Source organism: Coregonus clupeaformis, chromosome 29 (genome assembly GCF_020615455.1).
Source record: "Coregonus clupeaformis isolate EN_2021a chromosome 29, ASM2061545v1, whole genome shotgun sequence".
Taxonomy (NCBI): domain Eukaryota; kingdom Metazoa; phylum Chordata; class Actinopteri; order Salmoniformes; family Salmonidae; genus Coregonus; species Coregonus clupeaformis.
The window spans coordinates 45,229,581-45,255,987 of record NC_059220.1 but is presented as its reverse complement, the minus strand read 5'-3'; the positions used below and the strand labels follow the sequence as shown (position 1 = coordinate 45,255,987).

Genomic DNA, 26,407 nt, shown 5'->3' with positions numbered 1-26,407 from the left:
ACAAGCGCCGTGCTCTACCAGCTGAGCTACAGAGGACCACCCAATTAACGCACATATATATATACAAACACACGTCATCCCAAGGCCCTCTACCCAGTGGGCAAGCCTTCAGATCTGAAACATATCAATGTTGTTTTTCTGTTGCTTAGTTGTCCATTAGTCACAACCAATATGACACAATCCCAAAACGGTAGAATTTAGACTTAAATCGTGACCATAATAAAAAACGTCTCAATGTCAAATATATGATCGTCTCAGAGATTAAGTAAGGGATAATCAACAAGGGGCTATACGTTCTATGGAAAATAATTCACAACGTGTAAACAACATTTGTATTTCAAAATTTGACGTTCCCAAAACATTGTTGCTATCAAAAATTGTTTTTACAACCCCGATGCAACAGTTATCAATATTAATTAGTCTGATGTTTGAGAAACCATAGCGCAACTGAACATTCTCAGTGGATGTTTAGATAAAAATACTGCACCCAATTTTGTAACGCTTCCAAGCCAGAAGGATAGATACCTCAGTCTATCTTTGGTCCCTCTGAGTCATTGATAACATTGTACACGATCCTAAGCCCTTACCGTCTAGCTAAACACAGTATTTACAAATTTGACCCGGTGGCTCAGTGGAAATGACGATAAACCCTTATAACTGTTTTCTTGAATACACATGGAAAGAGTACATATTTAAATTGGTCCATTTAAGAGGCTGGGTCAAAAAGGCAATGTTCCTTGCATTTTATTAGCCATATCTCAGTCTCTCTCTCTCTTGAAAAACAGACAAAGACATGTTCTCTCCGTGGCCACTATCCCTGTTAATGGAGTCACAGTGGAGTCCTGGGTCATATTCATTAGGGCACACTCTAAAAATTGACAAGTTGAGGTAGTCCCACTCCCTCCATGTTTCAGTCAGTTTTCTGCCATTTGGTGCTTAATGAATATGACCATGTTGACCTCTAACTGCAGCATGTGAGTGTGATAGGGTAGAAGGGTCCATCCCCATTGGTGACACAGGCCAGGCGTTAGGAGTAGATGGACCAGTAGATGATGTTGAACAGGGCGTAGGAACCAGGGAAGAGGACCCGTGAGTACTTGTCTATGGCGTGGGTGTCTATCCAAATGTTCACGTAGCCTGGCCTCTTTACCTGGGCCGTGAGCTGGGGATCCCCCAGAACTACCTGGGCTAACATCCTCTCCTGCCTGCCGCCGTTCTCTGGCATCCCATAGTTCCCTGCGGTGCCATAGTTCCCTGTGCTGTTGACGTCCATGGTGGTGTAGCCAGAGATCTGGGGGTCGCACGTCATGTCGTCCGGGTTGCCGATGCCACAGGTACAGGGCAACTGCAGGAATGCGGAAGTAAAAGGTGAATTAACGGACAAGACTTAAACTGCAAAACTGAAGTATTTGAAGTGGCTTTAAAGCCACTAATATGTCTAATATATGTAACCTTTTTTGCATAGGGCTTCTAAACAAGGTTGTTTGTGGCAAGAAAAGTTTTCAGGGACTCTGTGTTGAAATACTTCCTCCTGAGGCTACTTATGCAGTTTAAGCTCCATATGCCACAACATTTGGCATATGGAGAGATATGAGCAATGTTGTGCACCAGATGTTGTCCTAAAAATAAATGAATACAGAAAAGCAGAAAAACATTTCATGTTAATTAAATTAAACAAAACGTACCCTCTCTCTTAGTTTCCTCTCTTTCCGCTCCTGCACAGTCGAGAGGTAGTTGACCGCTGCATACTCTATGACTGAGAGGAAGACAAATACGAAACTGACCCACAGGTAGATGTCTACTGCTTTGATGTAGGACACTCTGGGCATGGAGGCGTTGACTCCAGTGATGATGGTGGACATGGTGAGCACCGTAGTGATACCTGGACAGAGTCAAAACAGAGGGTTCAGCAACCTAGATGATTTGACACCAATCTCCATTGAAATAGCTTTTTAGTCGGTCCCTTTACAGTTAATTTTAAGCCTCATTGGGGGCACCATCGAGACCAAACATCACAATCAAACACATGAGCATCAAGACTGTACTACATCTCAAATAAAAAACTTAAATATCCATTAAGCCTGGAGCTACAAACTTCCTGGTCCTTCTGGCAAGGGCTTTCCTACCCAAAGGGACCCTAGCGGGGACGGCCCTGCGGTCAATCCAGAAGGAGACCCAGGACAGCATGACCATGAGGGTGGCAGGGAAGTAGGTCTGGAGCAGGAAGAAGAAGACGTGGCGTCGTAGGGTGAAGTGGATGTACAGACGGTTGTACCAGCCTGGGAAGGAAAAAGAACACAGCTGATATTCTACGCAGATCCTTTCCATTTCCCCTGATTCCATTCCCACAGTGCAGGGGTCTGAAACTCACGGCCCGCTGGCTAAATGCGGCCCGCAAGGCAATTTAATGTGGCCCATGGTTGTCTTAGTAAATATGTGACTTCAGGGTTACCTGTACTGCTATAAAAGGCCAGCTTTGTAGTGGTGTGGAACTTCTGGATGAGGAACTGGGATAAAGATATCCTCTCGTCCGTGTTCAGTGACTCGTTGCCTTTCTTCCAGTACAGCATGAGGTCATCGTCCGTGTACGCGTCTGATGAGAGAACGTTAAAAACCACAATGAATACCTCACATGATTATGATAAAACTGGATCAAATGTCATCAGAGATGTGTAGGTAAATGGTGAAGTTGATAGATGCACTCACAGCTCTCTATCTCCAGGGAGCAGGTCTGTGTGTCCAGAGGGAAGCGACTCAGGTCCATGTTGCACATGGCAGTTACTGTGACTCTGTGAGAACAAAAGTGACATCATAGCCTGACTTATGCCTGACCATTTTCTTATATATATATACAGTGGGGGAAAAAAGTATTTAGTCAGCCACCAATTGTGCAAGTTCTCCCACTTAAAAAGATGAGAGAGGCCTGTAATTTTTAAAAAAATCTCATTGTTGTCATAGTTGACGTGTACCTATGATGAAAATTACAGGCCTCTCTCATCTTTTTAAGTGGGAGAACTTGCACAATTGGTGGCTGACTAAATACTTTTTACCCACTGTATATATACAGTGAGGAAAAAAAGTATTTGATCCCCTGCTGATTTCGTACGTTTGCCCACTGACAAAGACATGATCAGTCTATAATTTGAATGGTAGGTTTATTTGAACAGTGAGAGGCAGAATAACAACAACAAAATCCAGAAAAACGCATGTCAAAAATTTTATAAATTGATTTGCATTTTAATGAGGGAAATAAGTATTTGACCCCTCTGCAAAACATGACTTAGTACTTGGTGGCAAAACCCTTGTTGGCAATCACAGAGGTCAGACGTGTCTTGTAGTTGGCCACCAGGTTTGCACACATCTCAGGAGGATTTTGTCCCACTTCTCTTTGCAGATCTTCTCCAAGTCATTAAGGTTTCGAACCTGACGTTTGGCAACTCGAACCTTCAGCTACCTCCACAGATGTTCAATGGGATTAAGGTCTGGAGACTGGCAAACACCCCCAAAGCATAATGTTTCCACCTCCATGTTTGACGGTGGGGATGGTGATCTTGGGGTCATAGGCAGCATTCCTCCTCCTCCAAATACGGCGAGTTGAGTTGATGCCAAAGAGCTTGATTTTTGGTCTCATCTGACCACAACACTTTCACCCAGTTCTCCTCTGAATCATTCAGATGTTCATTGGCAAACTTCAGACGGGCATGTATATGTGCTTTCTTGAGCAGGGGGACCTTGCAGGTGCTGCAGGATTTCAGTCCTTCACAGCGTAGTGTGTTACCAATTGTTTTCTTGGTGACTATGGTCCCAGCTGCTTTGAGATCATTGACAAGATCCTCCTGTGTAGTTCTGGGCTGATTCCTCACCGTTCTCATGATCATTTCAACTCCACAAGGTGAGATCTTGCATGGAGCCCCAGGCAGAGGGAGATTGACAGTTATTTTGTGTTTCTTCTATTTGCGAATAATTGCACCAACTGTCGTCACCTTCTCACCAAGCTGCTTGGCGATGGTCTTGTAGCCCATTCCATCCTTGTGTAGGTCTACAATCCTGTCCCTGACATCCTTGGAGAGCTCTTTTGTCTTGGCCATTGTGGAGAGTTTGGAATCTGATTGATTGATTGCTTCTGTGGACAGGTGTCTTTTATACCGGTAACAAGCTGAGATTAGGAGCACTCCCTTTAAGAGTGTTCTCCTAATCTCAAAGGGAGTGTGCTCTAATCTCAGCTCGTTACCTGTATAAAAGACACCTGGGAGCCAGAAATCTTTCTGATTGAGAGGGGGTCAAATACTTATTTCCCTCATTAAAATGCAAATACATTTATAACATTTTTGACATGCGTTTTTCTGGATTTTTTGTCTCTCACTGTTCAAATAAACCTACCATTAAAATTATAGACTGATGTTATTCTTGTTGTTATTCTGTTATTATTATATTATATTATATTATTATTATTATCATTATTATTATCATGTCTTTGTCAGTGTGCAAGCGTACAAAATCAGCAGGGGATCAAATACTTCTTTCCCTCACTGTATATATATACAGTGGGGAGAACAAGTATTTGATACACTGCCGATTTTGCAGGTTTTCCTACTTACAAAGCATGTAGAGGTCTGTAATTTTTATCATAGGTACACTTCAACTGTGAGAGACGGAATCTTAAACAAAAATCCAGAAATCACATTGTATGATTTTTAAGTAATTAATTTGCATTTTATTGCATGACATAAGTATTTGATCACCTACCAACCAGTAAGAATTCCGGCTCTCACAGACCTGTTAGTTTTTCTTTAAGAAGCCCTCCTGTTCTCCACTCATTACCTGTATTAACTGCACCTGTTTGAACTCGTTACCTGTATAAAAGGCACCTGTCCACACACTCAATCAAACAGACTCCAACCTTTCCACAATGGCCAAGACCAGAGAGCTGTGTAAGGGACATCAGGGATAAAATTGTAGACCTGCACAAGGCTGGGATGGGCTACAGGACAATAGGCAAGCAGCTTGGTGAGAAGGCAACAACTGTTGGCGCAATTATTAGAAAATGGAAGAAGTTCAAGATGACGGTCAATCACCCTCGGTCTGGGGCTCCATGCAAGATCTCACCTCGTGGGGCATCAATGATCATGAGGAAGGTGAGGGATCAGTCCAGAACTACACGGCAGGACCTGGTCAATGACCTGAAGAGAGCTGGGAACACAGTCTCAAAGAAAACCATTAGTAACACACTACGCCATCATGGATTAAAAATTCCTGCAGCGCACGCAAGTTCCCCCTGCTCAAGCCAGCGCATGTCCAGGCCCGTCTGAAGTTTGCCAATGACCATCTGGATGATCCAGAGGAGGAATGGGAGAAGGTCATGTGGTCTGATGAGACAAAAATAGAGCTTTTTGGTCTAAACTCCACTCGCCGTGTTTGGAGGAAGAAGAAGGATGAGTACAACCCCAAGAACACCATCCCAACCGTGAAGCATGGAGGTGGAAACATCATTCTTTGGGGATGCTTTTCTGCAAAGGGGACAGGACGACTGCACCGTATTGAGGGGAGGATGGATGGGGCCATGTATCGCGAGATCTTGGCCAACAACCTCCTTCCCTCAGTAAGAGCATTGAAGATGGGTCGTGGCTGGGTCTTCCAGCATGACAACGACCGAAACATACAGCCAGGGCAACTAAGGAGTGGCTCCGTAAGAAGCATCTCAAGGTCCTGGAGTGGCCTAGCCAGTCTCAGACCTGAACCCAATAGAAAATCTTTGGAGGAGCTGAAAGTCCGTATTGCCCAGCGACAGCCCCCGAAACCTGAAGGATCTGGAGAAGGTCTGCATGGAGGAGTGGGCCAAAATCCCTGCTGCAGTGTGTGCAAACCTGGTCATGACCTACAGGAAACGTATGATCTCTGTAATTGCAAACAAAGGTTTCTGTACCAAATATTAAGTTCTGCTTTTCTGATGTATCAAATACTTATGTCATGCAATAAAATGCAAATTAATTACTTAAAAAATCATACAATGTGATTTTCTGGATTTTTGTTTAAGATTCCGTCTCTCACAGTTGAAGTGTACCTATGATAAAAATTACAGACCTCTACATGCTTTGTAAGTAGGAAAACCTGCAAATTCGGCAGTGTATCAAATACTTGTTCTCCCCACTGTATATATATATATATATATATATATAAATAAAACACTTTGAAAACAAGCTTTTCCAAATTCAACTCCATGTAAGTGATCTATGTCTAATTGCTAAGAGAGTACAGAATGTTCTATACCAGGATTATTCAACTCTTACCCTACGAGGTCTGGAGCCTGCTGGTTTTCTGTTCTACCTGATAATGAATTGTACACACCTGGTGTCCCAGGTCTAAATCAGTCCCTGATTAGAGGGAACAATACAACAATTATGTGGAACTGGCTCCAGAGTTGAGTATGAAGGTTCTATACTATCCCACTGGGCACAGACGTCAGTTAAACGTCTAGTTTTGATTTACATTTGGTTGAGTTTTCAACTAACGTGAATTCACAAAAAAAAAGTCACCATATCATTGGGTGAAAAAAAGACAACAAAATGCCCCTACGTTGATTACTTTTTGCAAATCCAATCAGTTTTCCACATTGATTCAACGTCATGACATTGATTTTTTTTGGGTTGAAGTTATGTGGAAACAGTGTTGAGTCAACCAGTTTTTGCTCAGTGGGATGTCACTGAAGGATTTATGTATAACATGGGTTACATGTTGAGTAAATCTGTCCAGTGAGGAACACTGGCAGGGGAAGGGCAAGTGTTTGGCATCCATTTCTGATTACAACAGTGTTGTTCATCTGTCTCATTAAATGGCTGTCACTAAACGGTCCTAACTTTGTCAGAGAAATTATGTCACGCACCACCCAATCTATCTTACTGTATATCATTCAATGGACATAATTTATTCAATGGACAAAACATGTGTTAAGATAACTAATTCAAGTGCTCCAGGTTTTCCAATTCAACAACCCAGGAAGGTTGCTCATACATGATCTAACCTTTTCCCATATGGTAACGTTACATGCTTACTAAGTAGCATGTTCAATAGCTTTGTTTTGCAGTCCAACAAATCGGCCTTCTTCATATACCTTGATAAATCAGTTTGAACATGAGTTCAGCACTAAATCCAATACCCTTGAGGGCAAGTCATCAAACCGGGGTCGTATTCAGCTAACATGAAAACATTCGGAAACTGGGTACTATCGGAACCTGTCCAATAAGAAATGCTTGTTTTCGTGTTCCGTTGCAAACCTTTTTCTACGGTGTGCCCTAATGGACACGGCCCAGTTCTCATCATTCTAAGACAGGGGAGGGGAGCTGAGCAGCTACCTCAGACTGTAGAGGACGTTTCCGTCAGGGTGCACCCGCAGCATGACGTTGTCTGTGGTGGTATCGTGGATGAAGGACCTCTTGGAGTGGACAAAGAACATATCAGGAACCCAGATCTTCTTGGCCAGCCTGCTGTCGAAGGTCATGCTCTGGTTGTTGGTGCTGGGGAAAGACAGGCGCTCGTCCTTCCAGTAGTGCCTGAGGTACAGGGTCATGGTGAAGTCCTGAAACAACACAACGGGGGCTTGTTATTATATTATATATTATTATTATTGTATTGTTATGGTGGTGGTGGTGCCTTCTGCTGGAGGACAATCACACCTATCGATGAATATGCTTTTTGGATGGAATGTAGGTACAGCATGTGTTGGAGGATTCTACATATGAGATATCTGATTTGAGTGAGCTTAATTTGTTGTCCTTATGTAATATTCATGAAAGGCTTCTCTGGTTGAAAACATTTTCTAGATAGTGGAATACTTTTGTTATAGTATGGGGAAAAGATGTAGCTTGGTCAAGCAGACTGACTGCTGTGCTCAGCTTCAAGTGAAACAGAATGTGAGCTATCGCGCTGGTTCAGGCTGGTTACAACAGGCTAGGAAAGATGACCCTTCACCGTGTAATAAAGAGACTGAAATCCCACTCACCATATCCACTTCAGAGATTGTGTCCAGACTTTCAACCTGAACATCTACCCCAACTGGAATAGGGGGTCCTGGAATTAAATACAATTATATTCATAGAAAGTTCAGTGAGAGAGTAGATTTTCAGATTGAATTTACTATCCTTGACCTCTGTTCAAAAAGCTATCAAAGAAATTGAATTAAAAGAGCACTACAGTTTTTCCTTCATTTCATTCATGCATTGCTATAATGGATACTCATTGATTCTACCACAGAGAACATCATGTGTCTGGTACACCACCCCGTACACGAAAATTCACTCCTACACACAGTGGCCTTGGCTGCTATTTAAAGCAGGCAGACAGGCATTGAGGCATTCAGTTACTGTTCGATTGAACGTTAGAATGGGCAAAACGAGTGACCTAAGCGACTTTGAGCGTGGTATGATCGTGGTATGATCGTTGTGCCAGGCGCGCCGGTTCCAGAATATCAGAAACGGCCGGCCTCCTGGGCTTTTCAAGCATGCCTAGGGTTTACCGAGAATGGTGCGACAAACAAAACACATCCAGTCAGCGGCAGTCCTGTGGGCGAAAACAGCTCGTTGATGAGAGGTCGAAGGAGAATGGCAAGAATCGTGCAAGCTAACAGGCGGGCCACAAACAGGCCAATAATGGCACAGTACAACAGTGGTGTGCAGAACGGCATCTCGGAACGCACAACTCGTTGGTCCTTGTCACGGATGGGCTATTGCAGCAGACGACAACACCGGGTTCCACTCCTATCAGTTAAAAACAAGAAGAAGCAGCTCAAGTGGGCACACTGGACAATTGAGGAGTGGAAAAACATCGCCTGGTCCGACAAATCCCGGATCCTGTTGCGTCATGCTAATGGCAGAGTCAGGATTTGGAGTAAGCAGCATGAGTTAATGCCCCCTTCCTGCCTGGTGTCAACGATACAGGCTGGTGGTGTAATGATGTGGGGAATGTTTTCCTGGCACATGTTAGGTCCCTTGATACCAACTGAGCAACGTTTCCATGCCCCAAAGAATTCAGGCTTTTCTGGAGGCAAAGGGGGGTCTGACCCGGTACTAGATGGGTATACCTAATAAACTGGCCACTGAGTGTATTGTGACTATGCTGTGTGTAGTATAAAGTAGTTTCATTCAAATACAGTGTAGGCCTATTAATAGGCTGGATTTGCTTATGTCATGACGGGCTGGATACTATTTTTGACCTATTTTAGCCTTTACTCGCCATCATCCGCCGTAATACAGGAATACAATTAGGTCAGAATGGATCAAGTTGTTGCAACGACAAACATCTGGATGCTATTGAGATCTCTTTTTTCCTTCTTCTTACAGACAGATTTGGAAAGCTGGCGTGGCATTAGTAGACATTTTAAAGGAGGCCAGAGGGATCATTCATAGTGTGATGTTTTTATCACTCAGATTACTCTTACAGTCTGTTATTGTTTATTTGTATGTATTCATAAAACACATGAATTGAAATATTTGGCCCTTGTTCTGGTCACAAATATGACATTCATTTTCAGCAACCCACATGTTGCTTTTTCCATGGGCTTGTGTGGACACTCTGAAACACATTTTGGCATTTGGCCTAGATCATTATTATATCTCTGTTTGACCTAAGGTGGCCATCCTCAAGGTATTATGGATTCCCAACGTGTAAATACTGTAACACAAAAAGAACATGTTACCTTAACATGAGAACCCATAAAGCCTCTCACTAATACAATAGATCCCACATGCAGGGCCTTTAATCCCACAACAGCAAATCCCTGTACGTTGACCATAAAACCACAAACCCTCTGTCAACATCCCTGTTAAAAGAAAGTGTACTAGCATGCCAATGTACAGCTTGTCATGTTTCTGGTGTCATTAGGGCTTCTGGAGGGCTGAGCTGATAAGACCATTGGATAGATTGGACGACCCCGTTTAAAGGGAAAAAATAGTTAGTATTGGTGCTTTAAGCATCAACAAAAAAGCAACTACAACCATAACTAAAAGGAGCGAATAAACGTTGTACATTGTCATCAAAGTAATTTGTGCATCACTGTTGATGCACAGCACGTACATTGATGAAGGGTACTTTCAAATCTTATGTGGAGCATGTTTTTCACATACTAAACCTGATGATTTCACTAGGTAGAAATATACACATTATATGACTCCTGTAAAGTCTTACCTCCAAATGCTGGTCTCATGGTAAAGTCATGGTCATCTATTCTTAGGAGCTGCTCAGATTTTGTCATGGGAGATTTTGTCATGTCTGAACTTCGTTTTAGAATTGGTCTGTAGATAGGAAAATAGGTTATTTTATAGGGTTAGGCTATGTGATGATGTCTTTTTCAATGGGAAAATACATGTTTTACACTGTAAAGTAGGGTATCAAATTACAATATCAGCTTTACTGTACAAAACACCTTTCATCTTATGCTATAAGTTTGCAACCCATTTTTGCAGATCAGTGTTTTGTACAATGACATTGAACTCTAACCTTTCAGACTTGCTATGAGTTCCTCCATCCATTCTTGACGTTTGTCTCCTGGATCTGTTGATGGAAAAATCACAAGATGTTTATTGTTTTTAGGAAAGGAATAGTGGCAATCACCTGGGCATAAAGACGAGGTCAGTACAGGTGCATCAAAGCTGGGACCGAGACTGAAAAACAGCTTCTATGTCAAGACCATCTGACTAGCCATCACTAGCCGGCTACCACCCGGTTACTCAACCCTGCACCTTAGAGGCTGCTGCCCTATATACACAGACATGGAATCACTGGTCACTTTAATAATGGACCACTAGTCACTTTAATAATGTTTACATACTGCTTTACTAATTTCATATATACTGTATTCTATTCTACTGTATTTTAGTCAATGCCACTCTGACATTGCTCGTCCTAATATTTATATATTTCTTAATTCCATTCTTTTACTTTTGGATTTGTGTGTATTGTTGTGAATTGTTAGATACTACTGCACTGTTGGAGCTAGGAAAACAAGTATTTCGCTACACCCGCAATAACATCTGCTAAATAGATGTATGTGACCAATACAATTTGATTTGATTTGAAAAGATCGCAAAATGATTGCAAACAACTTCTAGTCAAAATGTCAAAATTAATTCCTGTATAGGTGATAGATATAGAAGAAGTGACACAGGAGTATAGAAGTGTAGTAACCTTGTAATGACCTATAATCTTGCTGAGACCATTGTATGACAGTATTGTGAGGCTGAAATACAAAGCAAGTTTGGTGCAGTATAGCAACAACAACAACAAATAAATCAAAGAACCAAAAACGAGTGTAAGGTACAGTACAAACGCTTAGCCTACAGTGAGCTAAAAAACGTATTGGGACAGTGACACATTGTGTTGTTTTGCCTCTGTACTCCAGCACTTTGGATTTGAAATGAGACACTGACTATGAGGGTAAAGTGCAGACTGTCAGTTTTAATTTGAGGGTATTGCCATCCATATCGGGTGAACCGTTTAGAAGTTACAGCACTTTTTGTACAGAGTCCCCCATTTTAGGGGACCAAAAGTATTGGGACAAATGTGTATTAAAGAAGTAAAAGGTTTAGTATTTGGGCCGATATTCATCGCACGCAATGATTACATCAAGCTTGTGACTCTACAAACTTCTTGGACGCATTTGCTGTTTTTTTTGGCTATGTTTCTGATTATTTTGTGCCCAATAGAAGTGAATGGTAAATAATGTATTGTGTGATTTTGGAGTCACTTTTATTGTAAATACGAATATAATATGTTTCTAAACACTTCTACATTAATGTGGATGCTACTATGATTACGGATAATCCTGAACTAATCGTGAATAATGAGTGAGAAAGTTAGACGCACAAATATCATACCCCCCCAGAAAATCCTAACCTCCCCTGTTATTGTAATGGTGAGAGATTAGCATGTCTTGGGGGTATGATATTTGTGCGTCTGTAATTTTCTCATTCAGGATTTTCCGTAATCATGGTAGCATCTATATTAATGTAGACGTGTTTAGAAACATATTCTATTCTTATTTCAAATAAAACTGACTCCAAAATAACACAATACATTATTTACCATTAATTTCTATTGGACAAAAAATAAGCTGAAACACAACCAAAGCAAATGCATCCAACAAGGTTGATGTAGTCATCGCGTGCTAGGAATATGGGACCAAATACTATACTTTTGACTACTTTAATACACATATACAGTTGAAGTCGAAAGTTTACATATACCTTAGTCAAATACATTTAAACTCCGTTTTTCACAATTCCTGACATTTAATCCTAGTAAAAATTCCCTGTCTTAGGTCAGTTAGGATCACCACTTTATTTTAAGAATGTGAAATGTCAGAATAATAGTAGAGAGAATGATTTATTTAAGCTTTTATTTATTTCATCACATTCCCAGTGGGTCAGAAGTTTACATACACTCAATTAGTATTTGGTAGCATTGCCTTTAAATTGTTTAACTTGGGTCAAACGTTTCGGATAGCCTTCCACAAGCTTCCCACAATAAGTTGGGTAAATTTTGGCCCGTTCTTCCTGACAGAGCTGGTGTAACTGAGTCAGGTTTGCAGGCCTCACACACGCTTTTTCAGTTCTGCCCACAAATGTTCTATAGGATTGAGGTCAGGGCTTTGTGATGGCCACTCCAATACCTTGACTTTGTTGTCCTTAAGCCATTTTGCCACAACTTTGGAAGTATGCTTGGGGTCATTGTCTATTTGGAAGACCCATTTGCGACCAAGCTTTAACTTCCTGACTGATGTCTTGAGATGTTGCTTCAATATTTTCACATAATTTCCCATCCTCATGAGGCCATCTATTTTATGAAGTGCACCAGTCCCTCCTGCAGCAAAGCACCCCCACAGCATGATGCTGCCACCTCCGTACTTCACGGTTGGGATGGTGTTCTTCGGCTTGCAAGAGACCTCCTTTTTCTTCCAAACATAACGATGGTCATTATGGCCAAACAGTTCTATTTTTGTTTCATCAGACCAGAGGACATTTCTCGAAAAAGTCTGATCTTTGTCCCCATGTGCAGTTGCAAACCGTAGTCTGTCTTTTTATGGCGGTTTTGGAGCAGTGGCTTCTTCCTTGCTGAGCGGCCTTTCAGGTTACTGTATGTCGATATATAGGACTCGTTTTACTGTGGATATAGATACTTTTATACCTGTTTCCTCCAGCATCTTCACAAGGTCCTTTGCTGTTGTTCTGGGATTGATTTGCACTTTTCGCACCAACGTACGTTCATCTCTAGGAGACAGAACGCGTCTCCTTCCTGAGCAGTATGACGGCTACGTGGTCCCATGGTGTTTCTACTTGCGTACTATTGTTTGTAAAGATGAACGTGGTACCTTCAGGCGTTTGGAATTTGCTCCCAAGGATGAACCAGACTTGTGGAGGTTTTTCCCATGATCTCAAGCAAAGAGGCACTGAGTTTGAAGGTAGGCCTTGAAATACATCCACAGGTACACCTCCAATTGACTCAAATTATGTCAATTAGCCTATCAGAAGATTCTAAAGCCATGACATCATTTTCTGGAATTTTCCAAGCTGTTTAAAGGCACAGTCAACTTAGTGTATGTAAACTTCTGACCCACTGGAATTGTGATACAGTGAATTATAAATGAAATAATCTGTCAGTAAACAATTTTTGGAAAAATTACTTGTGCCATGCACAAAGTAGATGTCCTAACCGACTTGCCAAAACTATAGTTTGTTAACAAGAAATGTGTGGAGTGGTTGAAAAACGAGTTTTAATGACTCCAACCTAAGTGTATGTAAACTTCCGACTTGAACTGTAAGTGAATTTGTCCCAATACTTTTGGTCCCCTAAAATGGGGGGACTAAGTACGAAAAGTGCTGTAATTTCTAAACGGTTCACCCGATAAAAATACCCTCAAATTAAAGCTGACAGTCTGCACTTTAACCTAACAGTCATTAAATCATTTCAAATCCAACGTACTGGAGTACAGAGCCCAAACAAACCAAACATGTCACTATCCCAATACTTTTCTAGCTCACTGTATATCATGTTTTCTTATACAGCTAAGCAAAAAATGTCTCTTTTACTCTCAACTTGACTCAAGGAGATAGATCAGGCTGATTCGTTGCAATTCTTATTCCAAAAGACATGAAGGGCGTGAGGGCATTCAGAGAAACACTCTATTTCAAGAGAACATGCTCATCTCTTGTCAACGCTCAAAGGGATCCTATATCTGAATGAATTGTCGCTTTGATAGCATTATCCCAGTCAGGGCATAAAACATTTGAAACAGAATACAAAAATAGATTTTCCCCTAAAACCCTAAACTGGATTAATGGGTGGCCTAGAGGCGTGAGTGCATGTGGTGACAGTGCCCCACAGGCGTGCATGGAGAGAGAACAGCCGACAGCGATATTATCTACCTTGACAATCAGAGGGAGAGAGAGAGCTACTGGGTGCTAACTGCTGTGGGCTGATGGGTAATGGATGCTATTCCTCTCTGTACGCCCCAGTAGCTAATCCGCTTGGCAGAAATGTCTCTCCTATCCCCTCCACAAACCGGAGACTAGAACAGTCTGTCTGTGTGTGTGTGTATGCATGTGTGTGTGTGTTTGTGAGTGTGCGTGAGTCTGCCTGTCTGTCTGTCTGCAGAACACTGCCTTTGGGCTTCCTATAGCTCTGCTGCTATACAGCTGCCTGTCTTTTCTGGACAGACAGAGTCAACAACATGATCATTAATCGACTCCTGTTAAGTGCACATAACAAGTGCAAACACAGTGAAAAGTGAATCGCAGTTCACAGATCCCAATTGAAAATTGCTCTGTCCAGATATCGGTTTGCTCCAGTTTCGTGATTGGATCCACAGCATTCCAGTGACAACAAGCCATTGCATTTCTCAGAATCGGATTGTACTATTGATTATTGTTGTTATTTGGTGCCATTCAAGAGGACAGAGAATGTTTTTCATATGACCTTTGGAGAAACACCTTTTGGGTGAGAGGTCAGGGTTTATACAATCATTGTCTGTTAAGCTTAGCTAAGCTGGACTGATAGTGTTTTTGATGTACTCTGTTCTCCTCGTTTTTTATAGAGAGAAAATAAACACATCTTCAAGTCTAAGCCTTGTTCAAGTTATGTGTCGCTGACATTTGGTATCACCCATAGCAATATAGGCTACTATGTTCCAATATTGCAAAAATGTTTGGCATCTATGACCATACATTTAATAATTTCCAGTCTACATGAGATAGAAATCGGTGATCTACAACAATATTTGAAGAGTCATTCCAAAACGCTATTTATAAACTGGGTGGTTTGAGCCATGAATGCTGATTGGCTGACAGCCGTGGTATATAAGCATACCACGGGTATGATAAAACATGTCACGATCGTCATAATGAGTGGACCAAGGCACAGCGTGATATGCGTACATCTCTTTAATAGTACTTTTACAATACAACAAAAACAACAAAACGAAACGTGAAGTCCTCGGTCATACACAAACCACACGGAACAAGATCCCACAAAACACAAGTGCACAACAGGCTGCCTAAGTATGGTTCCCAATCAGAGACAACAAGCAACAGCTGATTCTCGTTGCCTCTGATTGAGAACCACCCCGGCCAACCTAGAAAACACATGAACTAGAAACAGAACATAGAACACAAAACATAGACCCTACACACCCTGGCTCAACATATAAGAGTCCCCAGAGCCAGGGCGTGACAGTACCGCCCCCCAAAGGCGCGGACTGCGAGCGCGCCATCATAAACCCAACAGGGGAGGGGCCGGGTGGGCATTCCGCCTCGGAGGCGGATCCGGCTCCGGGCGTGACCACCACCCTCTAACAACCCCTCCGTAGTGCCCCTGGTCTGGTCTGGCCCCGCTGGCTGGAGCTGGACTGGACATCGGTGGAGCGGATTGCTTAGGCTCCGGTGTGGAGCAGCTGACCGGTACCTGACCAGGCACAGGTGAAACAGGCACGGGCTGTGCCGGACTGACGACGCGCACCACAGGCTTGGTGCGGGGAGCAGGGACGCGCCGGACCGGGCTGGCGACGCGCACCACAGGCTTGGTGCGGGGAGCAGGAATGGGCCGGACCGGGCTGACGAAGCGCACCACTGGCTTGGTGCGGGGAGCAGGAACAGGCCGGGCCGGGCTGACGACGCGCACCATTGGCTTGGTGCGGGGAGCAGGAATGGGCCGGGCCGGGCTGGCGACGCACACCATTGGCTTGGTGCGGGGAGCAGGAACGGGCCGGGCTGGCGACGCGCACCACAGGCTTGGTGCGAGGGGCAGGAACAGGCCTGGCCGGGCTGGCGACGTGCATCACAGGCTTGGTGCGAGGGACAGGAACAGGCCGGACCGTACTGGAAACACACACCACTGGCCTTGTGCGGGGATCAGGAACGGGCCGGACCGGACTGGTAACACACCTCAGTACCTCTCGCCGTGCCTCTACACTCTCCTTCCCTCTAACGACCAATGGCCCTCGTAACCTGGTGGCCTTCTCTCCTTGTCCACAAACTCGCCCTGTATCTGCCTCCAGCAGCCCTGTCGTCCATGCCGTGTGCCCCCCCCCAAAAAAATTTATTGTTGGCGCCGTACCTCCTCTCTCACCAGGGCTTTAACTTTAGCCCATGGCCCTTTACCCGCGAACATGTCCTCCCAGGACCACCATTGGCCCACCTGGGCCATCGCAACCTCTCCAGCTCCTTACCCGGCGTTTGCTCCTGGAAACGCTGCTTGATCCTGTTTTGGTGGGATCTTCTGTCACGATCGTCATAATGAGTGGACCAAGGCGCAGCGTGATATGCGTACAGCTCTTTAATAGTACTTTTACAATACAACAAAAACAACAAAACGAAACGTGAAGTCCTCGGTCATACACAAACCACACGGAACAAGATCCCACAAAACACAAGTGCACAACAGGCTGCCTAAGTATGGTTCCCAATCAGAGACAACAAGCAACAGCTGATTCTCGTTGCCTCTGATTGAGAAACACCCCGGCCAACCTAGAAAACACATGAACTAGAAACAGAACATAGAACACAAAACATAGACCCTACACACCCTGGCTCAACATATAAGAGTCCCCAGAGCCAGGGCGTGACAAAACATTTATTTTTACTGCTCTAATTACGTTGGTAACCAGTTTATAATAGCAATAAGGCACCTCAAGGGTTTGTGGTATATGTGGTATATCCGTGTTGTGTCGTGCCAAGGAACAGCCCTTAGCCATGGTATATTGGCCATATACCACACCCCCCCAGGCCTTATTGCCTAAATATACAGTACCAGTCAAAAGTTTGGACACACCTTGTCACGCACTCTTATTTGTTGAGTCAGGGTGTGATTTTCTATGTTGTGTAGTTCTATGTTTTCGATCTAGTAGGTCTAGATCTATGTTGGCCGGTGTGGTTCCCAATCAGAGGCAGCTGTCGCTCGTTGTCTCTGATTGGGGACCATACTTAGGCAGCCTATTGGCAGTAGTGGGTTGTGGGATCTTGTTCCGTGTGAGGTTTGTTGTGTGTACCTTGGACTTCACGTATCGTTGGTTAATTGTTTTGTCGTTGTTTATTCGTTAAAATAAACATGTATGCATATCACGCTGCGCCTTGGTCTGACCCGTCCTTCAACGAACGTGACACACCTACTCATTCAAGGGTTTTTTTATTTTATTTTTTACTATTTTCTACATTGTAGAATAATAGTGAAGACATCAAAACTATGAAATAACACATGGAATCATGTAGTAACCAAAAAAGTGTTAAACAAATCAAAATATATTTTAGATTCTTCAAAGTAGCCACCCATTGCCTTGATGACAGCTTCGCACACTCTTGACATCCTCTCACACTCTTGGCATCCTCTCAACCAGCTTCATGAGGCAGTCAACTGGAATGCATTTCAATTAACAGGTGTGCCTTCTTAAAAGTTAATGTGTAATTTATTTCCTTCTTAATGTGTTTGAGCCAATCAGTTTTGTTGTGACAAGGTAGGGGTGGTATACAGAAGATAGCCCTATTTGGTAAAAGACCAAGTCCATATTATGGCAAGAACAGCTCAAATAAGCAAAGAGAAACGACAGTCCATCATTACTTTAAGACATGAAGGTCAGTCAATACGGAACATTTCAAGAACTTTGAAAGTTTCTTCAAGTGCAGTCGCAAAAACCATCAAGCGCCATGATGAAACTGGCTCTCATGAGGACCGCCACAGGAAAGGAAGACCCTGAGTTACCTCTGCTGCAGAGGATAAGTTCATTAGAGTTACCAGCCTCAGAAATTGCAGCGCAAATAAATGCTTCACAGAGTTCAAGTAACAGACACATCTCAACATCAACTGTTCAGAGAACAGCCTTCATGGTTGAATTGCTGCAAAGAAACCACTACTAAAGGACACCAATAATAAGAAGAGACTTGCTAGGCCAAGAAACACGAGCAATGGACATTAGACCAGTGGAAATCTGTCCTTTGGTCTGATGAGTCCAAATTTGAGATTTTTGGTTCCAACCACCGTGTCTTTGTGAGACGCAGAGTAGGTGAACGGATGATCTCCACATGTGTGGTTCCCACCGTGAAGCATGGAGGAGGTGTGATGGTGTGGGGGTGCTTTGCTGGTGACACTGTCTGTGATTGATTTAGAATTCAAGGCACACTTAACCAGCATGGCTGCCACAGAATTCTGCAGTGACACGCCATCCCATCTGGTTTGCGCTTAGTGGGACTATCATTTGTTTTTCAACAGGACAATGACCCAACACACCTCCAGGCTATGTAAGGGCTATTTGACCAAGAAGGAAAGTGATGGAGTGTTGCATCAGATGACCTGGCCTCCACAATCACCCGACCTCAACCCAATTGAGATGGTTTGGGATGAGTTGGACCGCAGAGTGAAGGAAATGCAGCCAACAAGTGCTCAGCATATGTGGGAAGCATTCCAGGTGAAGCTGGTTGAGAGAATGCCAAGAGCGTGCAAAGCTGTCATCAAGGCAAAGGGTGGCTATTTGAAGAAAATATTTTGATTTGTTTAACACTTTTTGGGTTACTACATGATTATATATGTGTTATTTCATAGTTTTGATGTCTTCACTATTATTCTACAAAGTAGATAATAGTAAAAATAAAGAAAAACCCTTGAATGAGTAGGTGTGTCCAAACTTTTGACTGGTACTGTATATCTCTCTAATATGCGTGGGATTACTTTGGAACAGATTTCCAAAATTAAAATCACTTAGTGCGGATTTGCTGGTGTTTTTACTCTCTTTTATGTACAACAATTAAACAATTAAAATACAAAAACTTGGGGGGCCAAATAAAATAACCTGCTCTATAATAAACCATTGATATATATTTGTAAACCATCTGTAAGATTGGTCTAATGGTGAACAGATTTCTAGTTGCTGTTTTCAGATCAGACTTAAAAATAGCGCAAAGGGCCATGATCACATGAGAGTGATACTGTGTCTAAAGGAGACATGGTTTGTGGGATTATGATATGAAAGGGCCTTTGGAATACATTAAGTGAGTATAAATCACTCAAAGCTGATAAAGGCACCATGCACTTTGGATAGGAAAATTCCTTATGATCTTTACCAGAGATTAACGGTTGCACTGTTCTGTGCTTGGCATTGTACTGTAGGATTCAGCTATCACGTTTAAGGAATATTTCATATTTTGCATGCTGTGGTATTTGTTATGGTATTTGCGGCTAGTCATATCTGTGCTGGAATCTGTACCGACCTCAAGCTACAGCATTGCAACAACATCATATTAAAAGCAGTCATTGTAGTAGATTTGCCATTCAGCTGTAACATACTGTACTGTATGCAGTGTAGCATACTGTTTGCCTCATTGCCACTTAATCCAAGGTCAACTGAAGCAATTAATCCATCAATTCCAAATAATTGGTTCTGTTTGTTGTTAACTGTATGCATTTCAAACAAAGCATTCGTTGAGCCTGGTCCCAGATCTGTTTGTGCTGTCTTGCCACCTGCTATGGTCGTTGATATGCCAAAAATAGGTGACTATACACCACAATACAGCACAATCAGATCTGGGACTAGGCTAGGTTGAGCTAGGGCTCCATAAACATGTATCATAAACTGATCAGAATGACATACATTACATCTGCCAATAGTGCCACATCCAGCACACCATGGAACAACAGCCACAACATCCACCAATAGAACAAAAATAGATACTGGAATATAGGTGCCCTCTCTTAATCCCCTTTCTGAATAAATCTGAATTCACCTGGTGGGGTGAGGAAACAGGTGAGGAAAACAGAACAGGTTACACGTTATTATCACCAAGTGGACGTCACGCAGGCTTTCACCACCAATCAAATATGTCTCAGTTGGTAGAGCATGGCGCTTGCAACGCAAGGATTGTGGGTTCGATTCCCGGGACCACCCATAAGTAAAAATGTGTGCACGCATGACTGTAAATCGCTTTGGATGAAAGCGTCTGCTAAATGGCTTGTTATTAATATGATTATATTAAATGAAATCACCTTTGGAATGTATCTATTAAAAATACAGATTCACATTTTAACCCATGCCCAGATCTAAAATGTGAATGAAATTATACATTTTATGCCATTTTAAAATGTATTTTATGTATAGATGCCAGGATGTAAGGTGCATTTACCTGCTTTGTTTGTAGGTCTCCAGCTTGTGACCTCTTTGATGAGCTGATCTCCCAGCAACCCCCATGAGGCAGATGCAGAACAGCACAAACACAGTCTCCACTTGCATAGTGCACATACCCCCGTGGACCCCTCAAATTCCAGTCAAATTCCACACCCCACTAGGGCTAAAACCTCTCTGCGTGGGTCCTGGGACATTGTCTTCAACAGAACAGCATCGGGGCCGGGTAAGAAGCAGCAGCTCTGGCCTGAACAACAAAACATCCCACGGTGCTTAATCCCCACAGTGGAGAAAAGCAATTTTGACTAAACCTATAAATCCTTGAGCGTCAGATTGCACAGATTAGATCCCTCCAGTGGCGGATGTGGCTCACTCGCTCTGCTCTGTTGCTCTACTCTACTCTGCTCTGTACCGCCCAGACCAATTCTCATAATGATGCGGCGTGATCGTTTGGGAGGTCAATGGTGGGAGATACTGTAGCTACAGGATCTGGATCACACAGTCAGACCCAGAGTCCCTGATGTGGAAGGCTGTAAAGTCCCTCAGCTGCGTGCTTATCAGTGCTATTCAAAGTGTCTCCCGAGGCTATTTTGCTGAGACATCTTCGAAGGCTGCTACAGTATGCTGCTAAAATATGGCTTCAGCCTGAGTTTTGCTAACATAGTTATGTGGGATTAGTTTACATACACTCTCTAAAGAGATTGGTGTCTATTGGATAAACCTAACCTATTTAAACAAATAGTTCATTAATATATACATTAATAATATTCACCAGTATAGGCTGTCATTCATTATTTTAGGAAGTCAGCTCTCTTTCTGAGTAGTTATTTTGATAATCCACAGCATATTGATCCAAGCCTTTGATCTTAATCTTGAATGCTTTTTAGTCAGGGTTTAATAATTCTCCAGTTTGTTGTCTTAGTAATGTTAGGCATTGTTTATGTTTGATATTTTGGGTTCTATTTTTCTGGGATTTGTATTCTTGGTGACCTATTTGAAGAGAAGGCATAGCAAAAGCAAAACAATCAACATAGCTCATTATAGGCCTGCTGCCTGATGCCAGCATATAATGTATGCCTACAAGATCAATATAACATTAGAATGTTATCTGAAGATTGAAAATAATCAGACCACATGTTTAACATAAATCTACAACACACAGTAGCGTTGAGATTTTAATTCAGGGCAAGGTCAGCGTTAGAGCTAACCCATCTCTGGTTAGGGTTGGTCATCCCATTGTTATTCATGGGTCCTATGCTAAGGCTGTTGTAACCGGTGTACATGCACTGGAGGTGCCACGGTTGGAGTCCCAGTTGCAGCCCCTGACTCTAGATTAGCCCAGACCCATTTTGTGGGAGAGAATATTGAATTGCTGCGTTATGAAACAAAAACACAACACAGCATCAACTTATACTATACATAAATGATGTGTAACCTATCATAATATCATCATATTGTTATTTCACTTTAGAAAAAGGAAGGTGAGAGGCATAGAGAGAATCTCAAATGCATACGTCTCCTTGCGTCCTCTCTCTGCTTTCCTCGACTCCTTTTCAAAACTTGAGGAGAAGGTCAGAGGGGAGGGAAGTATAAAGATGGACTGCTCAATGTGCTTGGAATCTACGTCAGGTTCAAGCGTGAGGCCGTCAGCCAATAAACAACCTCCAAAGCAGTTATTGGTCATTAATTGGTGTAAACATCGGCAGGGTAACTGGATCATGGACTGTTCGATAGAGTCATACGAGTCAGGGTGGGGTCAGAACTGTCAATGGGGTTTGAAGTGGACAATGGTTTCTCCTCAGGGAAGTGTGGTTAGTCCGGTGTCGTTCACCCTGATGATAGATGACATATTTCAGGAGGTGGGACAGGGAGTGGGTCTGGCCTTGTATGCCAATGATGGGGCTGTATGGAAGAGAGGTGGGAATGTGAAATATGTGATGAGGAAGATGCAGGAAGCTGTGGGAGTTGTGGAAGATTGGTCTCTTACATGGGGGTTTATGGTGTATTCTAGGAGGAAGTTTAAAGATGTTAAGCTGCAGATATACGGTCAGGATATAGGTAGGGTGTCTGAGTTTAAGTATTTAGGTATGTGGTTTGATGAGGGGCTTATGTGGAAGAGACATGTTGAGCATATTGAAATTAAGTGTAGGAAGGTGCTGAACCTCATGAGGGCAGTGGCAGGATATGATTGGGGGTCAGATAGACAAACACGGTTGTATATGTACCAGGCATTGATCAGGTCATATTTGGATTATGGATGCTTTGTATATGGATCGGCAGCCAAAACAGTACTACAGCGCCTGAAAGGATACAGTCAAGGGCCCTGATATTGTGTGTGGGTGCCTTCAGGACAACACCTGTTGAGGCATTGCAGGTGGATAGTGGGGAACTGCCACTGAGGATAAGGTGGGACAAACTTGCATTAGTGTACTGGGCGAGATTGAAAGGGAGTTCAGAAGGACATCCTGCGGTCACGGCAACTGGGGAATTCTGGGAGCGAGGAGTGGGTAAGTAGAGGGCGTATGGGTGGACAATCAGGCAGAAGGTGGTAGAATATGGACTGGGGGAGAGAGAGAGATAGGGCAGGCAATTGTATTGGGGAACATTCCTCCATGGCTGTTTCTGAAACCAAGTGTAGATGTGGACATGATTGAGGGTAGGAGAGAATGGGGTGAGGACGTGAGACAGTGTGTGGAGAGATACAGTTGAAGTCGGAAGTTTACATACACTTAGGTTGGAGTCATTAAAACTCGTTTTTCAACCACTTCTTGTTAACAAACTATAGTTTTGGCAAGTCGGTTAGGACATCTACTTTGTGCATGACACAAGTAATATTTCCAACAATTGTTTACAGTGTGATGAGGTGGTGTTGAAGGAGTCAGGCGCAGGAGGGTAAATCACAGAATAACAGGCTTTAATCCGCAAAATACAGGTTTACACAGAAATGCGTCTAACACACTCTAGCGCACTGGAAAATACAAAGCACACGGGAAATACTCCCGTCGATACAAAATACACGAGCTCCACCGAGCTTCACTAACCTTCACAATAAACAATCACCCACACAGACAAGGAAGCAGAGGGAACACTTACAATGACTAATGAGGGAATAAGGACCAGGTGTGTGTGATTGAAGACAAGACAAATGGAGTGATGATAAATGGATCGGCAGTAGCTAGTAAGCCGGTGACGCCGAACGCCGAAACCTGCCCGAACAAGGAGGGGAGGCAGCCTCTGCGGAAGTCGTGACAGTACCCCCCCCCCTTGACACGCGGCTCCATCAGTGCGCCGACCCCGGCCTCGGGGAAGGCCAGGAGGACGCGGAGCAGGGCGAGCCGGATGGCGACGGTGGAAATCCCGTAACATGGAGGGATCGAGGATATCCCTCACCGGGACCCAGCACCGTTTCTCCGTACCATACCCCTCCCACTCCACGAGGTACTGAAGGCTCCCCACCCGACGCCTCGAATCCAGGATGGAACGGACAGAGTATGCCGGGGCCCCCTCAATGTCCAGAGGAGGTGGAGGGACCTCCCGCACCTCAGACTCCTGGAGCGGACCAGCTACCACCGGCCTGAGGAGAGACACATGAAACGAGGGGTTAATACGGTAATCAGGGGGAAGTAAAAACCTATAAGTGACCTCGTTGACTCTCCTCAGGACTTGGAACGGCCCCACAAACTGCAGGCTCAGCTTCCGGCAGGGCAGGCGGAGGGGCAGATTCCGGGTCGAGAGCCAGACCCGATCCCCCGGTACAAAGACGGGGGCCTCACTGTGGTGGCGGTCAGCGTTGGCCTTCTGACGACGCACGGCGCGTTGGAGGTGAACGTGGGCAGCATCCCATCCGCGCGCCGAAACCATTCATCCATCGCAGGAGCCTCGGTTTGGCTCTGGTGCCACTTGTGCCAGAACCGGTTGGTAACCTATAACACACTGGAAAGGCGTTAGATTAGTGGAGGAGTGGCGTAGAGAGTTCTGGGCATATTCTGCCCATGGCAAGAACACCGACCACTCCCCCAGCCTGTCCCACGTCCTGATTTACCCGTTCCACCTGCCCATTACTCTCGGGGTGGAACCCAGAGGTCAGGCAGACCGAGACCCCCAGATGTTCCATGAACGCCTTCCAGACCTTGGAAGTGAACTGGGGACCTCGGTCAGACACTATATCCTCTGGTACCCAGTAGTGCCGGAAGACGTGTGTAAACAGGGTCTCCGCAGTTTGCAGAGCCGTGGAGAGACCGGGCAGAGGAAGGAGGCGGCAGGCTTTAGAAAAGCGGTGCACAACGACCAGGATGGTGGTATTACCTTGAGAGAGGGGAAGATCAGTTAGAAAATCAACACTTAGGTGAGACCATGGTCGTTGTGGAACTGGTAAAGGTTGTAACTTACCAGCTGGGAGGTGCCTAGGTGCCTTACTCTGGGTGCACACTGAGCAGGAGGAGACATACACCCTCACGTCCTTAGCCAAGGTAGGCCACCAGTATTTTCCAGTCAGGCAGCGCACTGTACGGCCGATATCTGGGTGACCAGAGGAGGGTGACGTGTGTGCCCAGTAGATCAGACGATCACGGATAAGAGCAGGCACGTACTGTAGCCCATCTGGACACTGAGGTGGAGAGGGATCCGTGCGTAATGCCTGCTCTATATCCGCGTCCATCGCCCATACTATAGGCGCCACAATGCAGGAGGCCGACAGTATGGGGGTGTTGTCGCTGGGCCTCTCCTCTGTGTCATACAGCCGGGACAGTGAGTCTGCCTTCACGTTCTTCGTACCCGGGGTGTATGATAGAGTGAAGTCAAACCGGGTGAAGAATAGGGCCCACCTGGCCTGGCGAGGTTTCAGCCTCCTCGCTGCCCGGATGTACTCCAGGTTATGGTGGTCCGTCCAGACGAGGAAAGGGTGTTTTGCCCCCTCGAGCCAATGCCTCTACACGGTCAAGGCTCTGACAACAGCCAACAGCTCCCGATCACCAATGCCGTAGTTCTGCGCCGCCGGGCTGAGCTTCTTCGAGAAGAACGCACAGGGGCGGAGCTTGGGTGGCATACCCGAACGTCGAGACAGGACAGCTTCTATCCCAACCTCGGACGCATCCACCTCCACTACGAACGGTAGTGATGAATCCGGGTGGGCCAGTACTGGGGCTGAGGTGAACAGACCCCGCAGTTTGCTGAAGGCCAGGTCAGCCTCAGCAGACCAGCGGAGCCGGGATGGCCCACCCTTCAACAGGGAGGTAATGGGAGCTGCGACCTTGCCAAAGCCCTGGATAAACCTCCAATAGTAGTTGGCAAAGCCAAGGAAGCTCTGCACCTCCTTAACCGTGGTTGCAGTCGGCCAATTACGCACAGCTGAAATGCGATCTCCCTCCATCTCCACACCTGAGGTGGAAATGCAGTATCCAAGGAAGGAGACGGACTGCTGGAAAAACATACACTTCTCTGCCTTAGCATAAAGGTCATTTTCCAACAGTCGGGCCAGCACCTTGCGAACCAGGGACACATGCTCGGCGCACATAGCGGAATACACCAGGATGTCATCGATGTAGACCACTACACCGCGAACAAGCATATCCCGAAACACCTCGTTCACAAAGGACTGAAAAACTGAGGGAGCATTCATCAAACCATAGGGCATCACCAGGTATTCATAATGCCCCGTGGTTGTGCTGAATGCTGTCTTCCACTCATCTCCCTCTCGGATACGCACCAGGTTGTACGCACTCCTGAGATCTAATTTGGTGAAGAAGTACGCCCCATGCATTGATT

At 44.4% G+C, this 26,407-nt stretch overlaps 1 protein-coding gene across 1 annotated transcript; it reads right to left on the bottom strand.

Annotated features, from left to right (window-relative positions):
- On the bottom strand, positions 1–21,152 carry LOC121545114 (gamma-aminobutyric acid receptor subunit rho-1-like). Its single transcript, XM_041855514.2, has 10 exons — positions 20,646–21,152; positions 10,489–10,542; positions 10,177–10,283; positions 7,997–8,064; positions 7,350–7,573; positions 2,707–2,789; positions 2,453–2,593; positions 2,127–2,279; positions 1,686–1,882; positions 1–1,345 (listed from the first exon to the last, which is right to left on the bottom strand). The coding sequence occupies exons 1-10, from the start codon at positions 20,759–20,761 to the stop codon at positions 1,028–1,030; spliced, it is 1,461 nt and encodes a 486-aa protein (XP_041711448.1). The 5' UTR covers positions 20,762–21,152; the 3' UTR covers positions 1–1,027.
- Positions 21,153–26,407: the final 5,255 nt, after the last annotated feature.

Coding starts and splice junctions, on each gene's coding strand:
- LOC121545114 (XM_041855514.2), bottom strand. CDS start 20,761: ATGTGCACTATGCAAGTGGAGACTGTGTTTGTGCTGTTCTGCATCTGC. Junction 2,594..2,706: donor CTCCCTGGAGATAGAGAGCT/GTGAGTGCATCT, acceptor TTCTCTCATCAG/ACGCGTACACGGACGATGAC. Junction 1,346..1,685: donor AGAGGAAACTAAGAGAGAGG/GTACGTTTTGTT, acceptor GCATTCCTGCAG/TTGCCCTGTACCTGTGGCAT.